The sequence below is a fragment of the Onychostruthus taczanowskii genome, unplaced genomic scaffold, assembly GCF_017590055.1.
Source record: "Onychostruthus taczanowskii isolate IOZ18803 unplaced genomic scaffold, ASM1759005v1 scaffold2, whole genome shotgun sequence".
Classification (NCBI taxonomy): Eukaryota; Metazoa; Chordata; class Aves; order Passeriformes; family Passeridae; genus Onychostruthus; species Onychostruthus taczanowskii.
Genome location: NW_024499239.1, coordinates 21242116 through 21247063, shown reverse-complemented (window position 1 = coordinate 21247063; position 4948 = coordinate 21242116). Strand labels below are relative to the sequence as shown.

At 44.2% G+C, this 4948-nt stretch overlaps 1 protein-coding gene across 2 annotated transcripts in view; it reads left to right on the top strand.

Annotated features, from left to right (window-relative positions):
* The first annotated feature begins 236 nt into the window (after nt 1–236).
* The window catches only part of GRK4 (G protein-coupled receptor kinase 4), a 35565-nt gene continuing 30853 nt past the window's right edge, over nt 237–4948 (top strand). For both annotated transcript variants that reach the window (XR_005952516.1, XM_041402894.1), the window contains exon 1: nt 237–525. Coding sequence is in view for 1 of the 2 variants with exons in the window: in XM_041402894.1 (XP_041258828.1) it covers nt 474–525 (52 nt within the window). In the remaining variant the exon portion in view is untranslated. The remainder of the gene's footprint in view (nt 526–4948) is intronic.

Here is a 4948-nt window from a genome sequence, read left to right as displayed (position 1 = left end):
GTGCCGCCTCTCACGAGAGCCTTCCCCTAGTACCGCGATATTTGCCGCTCTGCTCCCCACCCGCTTGGGGAAGAGGTCGGGGAAGGTTTGACGCACTACATATCCCAGCAGCCCCACGAGCCATCGCGCGCGTGTGTCCCCAGAGCATACCGCGCTCTGCCTGCCGGGACTTGTAGTCCCGATAACAGTGAGGGGGTGGCAGCGCAGGGGCGGTGCTGCCTGAGGCGGGCGGAGGAGCCATGGCCGGGGCGGGAGGGCGCTGCCTGCTCTCCGTCTCCGCCCTCGGGGAGGGGGAGCGCGGTGCCGGGGCGAGCAGCGGGTGATGGGGAAGAGGCGAGCGCAGTGCTGAGGTCCTCCGGGGCCGGATGAGCCGAGGCTTGGCGCCGCGGCGGTGGCGGGGCTGGAGGAGGGGGCGAAGGAGGCTGTAGGGGCGGCCCCGCTCCGGCTGCCCTGAGGGGAAGGAGCCCCCGACCATGGAAATCGAGAACATCGTGGCCAACACGGTGCTGCTGAAAGCCCGGGAGGGTGAGAGCCGCGGGGCGAGGCGAAGAAGGAGGAGAAGCGGGAGTTCGAGGCGGGGCGGGCTGAGGACGTATGTTGGGGGAGGAAAAGGGTCTGAGGTGAGGGGTAAAGGGGCCCGCGAGGAGGGGGAGAGGAAGTGATGGAGGAGAAGAGGCTGGGAGGGAGGAGAGGCTGCCGGGCAGGGGGTCTGGGCGGGGCGGGGACCCCTCGAGGTGGCGGCGGAGCCCTCCCGGGGCGGGCGGAGAGTCCCGGGCAGTGCCCTGAGGCACCTGCCCTGCTCCTCCCGCGGGATCTGTTCGGAGTTACCGGCTTGTGGCTTTGCTTCTGAAAAAACACCCCTTCCTCCTTCCCCCTTACATCTAATAGTGTTTTTACCGGATGTTTTAAAAAGGTCGTTAATCTGTAAGTTCTCAGTTTGTTTATAAATATGAATGCTTATGGATATAAACGATAAAGTGACATAAATCTTCTCTGGAAAAATCTTGCACTCCATCTTGCTGAAATTCCTGCCTGTGAAAGACGTAGCTGTAGAATGTGACCTGTACTTTGCAGTCGAATATTTTGGATTATCCTAATACAAAAGCGTGCTGTTTCCCATTAGATTAACACTTAGGGTTTGACTCCCCAGAACACCTTGAGCTGAAGATTCCTGCCCCCAGCTAACAACCCTTTTGGGTAGTTAATTAGTTTTAGTGTAGCACGTGGTTGCTGTTTAAAAAACCATCCTAGACTAAGATTGTCCTACTGCTTTTTCCGTGTATGTAACTGTCCATTAAATGGCCACTTGAATATCTCCCTGGATTACCAGTGTACTTTGTGCAGAGTATATTTTTCAACTTTGAAATGTGCATATTCTTTTTGGATTGGATCCTGCTTGTCTTAATTGTGTTGAGGAGTCCCATTAGTTAAGCTGGAGCTGTTTAAAGTGAGTAAGAGCAGCAGAATCTGCCTCTGTATGTTTTGCAAGTTCCTCCAACTCTAAATGGGTTTGGCACTTACGCCATATGTGTATCCAGTTAAATTTGCCTTAAGCAGCAAGAGAGGAAAATCAGCTTTTTGACTTTGAAGTGGGGTTTAAAAAACAGAACAGTGATCACAATTTTGGGCCATTTTCCAGCCTTAGCTGAAGAGACCACCTCAAACTAGAGGACATGTTTTGGCTGGTTTCACTGACGGTAACATGTCTGTGGTGGTGCTGCCTGAATTTGGAATTTGCATTGAAGTGATCTGAGAAATGAAGGGAAAGTGGAATCTGGCTCAAAACTTTACTGTGCCCAAACCCTCGCCACAAAGAGCGGAGTGGTAATCTGCAGAGGCTTTTAAGTGGATGCTTAATGTCAGGCTGCCTCTTTAGTTAAGGTTTCACTATGTTTAAAATAAATTATAGTGGTAGAACTGACCAAACAAGATATTTTAATGAACTAAATGAAAGTCTGAGAGCAGCTGATGTGAAGATCAGTTCTACCTGACGTGAAACTTAAAAAAGTAATGGTAATAATCTTTTACTCTCTTTGTATCTTCAATTGGCCTGGGCTCTGTTGTGTAAGCATGCACAAAAAAATGTGAATTCTGGCTTTGAAACTCTAGAACTCCATTGATCAATTGGCAGAAGGTCTTTCACCTTCTTGGGTCTCAACCTCTGTGCATGGGGTACTCTTTATGTCACATTTTTCAAAACCCTCCTTGAAATGAAAGTGTTTTCTATCTGTTGCATGCTCTGGCTGGTCTGGGAATGTCTGGTTTACTCCATCTGTCAAGACCATTCCATAAAATCCCTGTCCCAGCTCTGTTTTTGTGCCTGATAGACTGCAAGGCAATGGGATTTGTGAAGTTAGTGTGTGAGATAGATGTTTTACTATCTCCTTTGCTAAAAGGGCCTCACAGCTGGGAGAGAAGAGCAGACTTTCAAATTACTTCCCTTCCCACATTTCTATTATCACACTCTATAGTGTATGGAGAGGTGGGATAGCATGGAAAAGTGCAGAATTATTTCTTGTGGAAGAAAGTAAAATCCAAAGCTAATGTACAACAGCAGCTTCACTTATTTTCACGTATAGGCTTTAGCCATGTCAGTAATCCTTCTCCTCAGTGTAGGTGAGAGAAGGTGTTCACCTGGTCAGTTGTACAAGCAAATAAAATTACTGTCTTACTCTTTACTTGTGGTGCATGACAAAAGAAATCAGTGAGGCAGCCCAACTTGAGACTCTTTTCTGATGAAGATGAGAGTAGTAAAAGGCTGTACCATTGAATACATCTTACCAAGTCTTTTAACCCCAGAGAGATGTCATTTTCATTTTGTAAATATAGAAACAATAAAATATGTGTACCTGTCCACTTCTGGTTAAAGAGTATGACAAGTGCCTAATGGGAATTCAGAAATTCCCAATAAATAGCATCAAATCTTTCCTGAGCACGTAAACCAGTTTTGTACCCATAATTTTCCTCTAATTTTAGGTACTCTAATGCTTCTGGATGGGAATGTTGATAGGATGTGAATATTATTTGTGTTGTACTTTGTAGATGTGCAGAACCAGCACACCTTGAACAGTGAGGTTCATGTCTACCATTTAGATCTGATTTGATATATAGAAAGTAAATTTGATCTGTGTTATTAGAGAGCAGTGAACTCAGATAAAATGAATCTCTTCTTCTTTTTTTCTTCTCCTATACAATAAAAAATAAAGTGCTATTGCTTTCTGTTTCTAGGCTATCTACCTGCTCACTCAGTCTTACTATTGGCTTATTTCATTAGAGGTATGAATGTTCTAATTCAATTTGCATGAGGATAATATCTGTTTATAGGAGTTCACTAATTCCATTTTTGAGTTCATACAAAACCCCAGCTTCCCCCCGCCTCAAAAGTTTAAATTTTGTCTCTAAGAGGATGTTCACAGTTGTTAATAAAACACCATTTAATAGAAGCCTATCTCTTTTCATTAAAGACTTGTAATGTCTCTGTAGCAACTGCAAAATTTCTTTATGATAAGAAGGGAAGCCATCAGGATTCCTTATCCTCTTTTAAAGTGACTTGGTAAATAATCAAATGCCAGTTCTTTGCACGTGTGGGTGTTAGTGATAACATAATGTATGATTCTTGAATGTACCTACAAGTAGAAGATGTTATGGTGGCACAAAGTACCCTTTGGTACTCCGTGGATGAAAGACTTAGGAGTCGGGAGCTGTACTGGGAGTTTTTCTTTCCTTGTCCAGTTTTTCAGTTGACCTGCTTGTGCCAAGAGCTGGCCCGTCCTGGAGGGATTTGCCTTCAGAGGAAAACTGCAGTGCAAGGTGTTTTGGGATTCCCCGTCCCGGTTGCCTGGGGGGTTGCCTGAGGGTTAAGTGGCCCTCTGTGTCAATCCTGCTCTTTGCTCTTGTGATACATTACTTTTTGTGAGAAACCTGTATGTGGGAAAGAAAAAGGGGAAAACTTCCTCTTAAGGTGAACCCAACGGTGGAACAAGCGCAGGTGACTCAGTAGAAAAACAAGAGATTATAAAGCAAACTCTAAGTTGATCTTCTAAGTGCTGAAGTGCAGGAACAGAGGTGCAAAGCCATGTAGGTGTTAAGTGATAGTGATGCATGAGCTGAGATTGCAAGCTTTCACACCAGGCAGTCCATGTTCTCCTTACTCAGATTTCTGTGAAAGAGTAGTGTACAACAATGTGTTTTCTAGTTGTGTACAAGAACAGAGACAGTAACATATTCATTTTTTTCCCAGCAGAAAAATATTTGAAATTAGTTTCATTTGAAGGATATTGAAGAATTTGTCCCATAAATAGAGAGAAATAATAAATATAAACAAGGTTATTCTGAAAAACAAGAGTTCCACCCCCAATTTTTATTTTATATTCACTTTTCTCTTTATATTTCTATCTTCTGTTTTTATTTCAGTCACTCTCAGTAAATCCTTTGAGTACATGTAAGCCCCGAATTCATTTCAGCATCCCACACATAGTCTATGATGTTGGGAAGGAAAGAAATTAATCCCTGTATATTTTAAACTGCTTAGGAGTCTTTCTTTTTTCATTGCCTAAAGTAATAGTCTCAAAAAAATACACCCAAAGGGTAGATGCATCATTCCTTTGAAGTCAGTGGCACTTTACTCCAGGTGAGGATCTATGCCAAGAGAACATTTTAAACATACCTGGTCCATTTGCATCCACTTTAAAATTCATTTATATTGCTATGGCAGGAGCAGTTTGGGAATGAGAATTGGGTCTGCTGTCAGGCATAGGATATTCTCTGATATTATCATGGATTTTGGCTAAATTAAGGTCATGCCTCAAATAAATTTCCCCCAGCTCTTGGTCGTATGGTTCTAGCCTGTGGTTGCAGAATGGGTGAGGTAGTTGCCAGCTGGATCCGTGAACCCATCTGGGGTATGTGGGTTTTTGAGGTGGTTTTTTTCCTTATGTTGCTGCGTGTT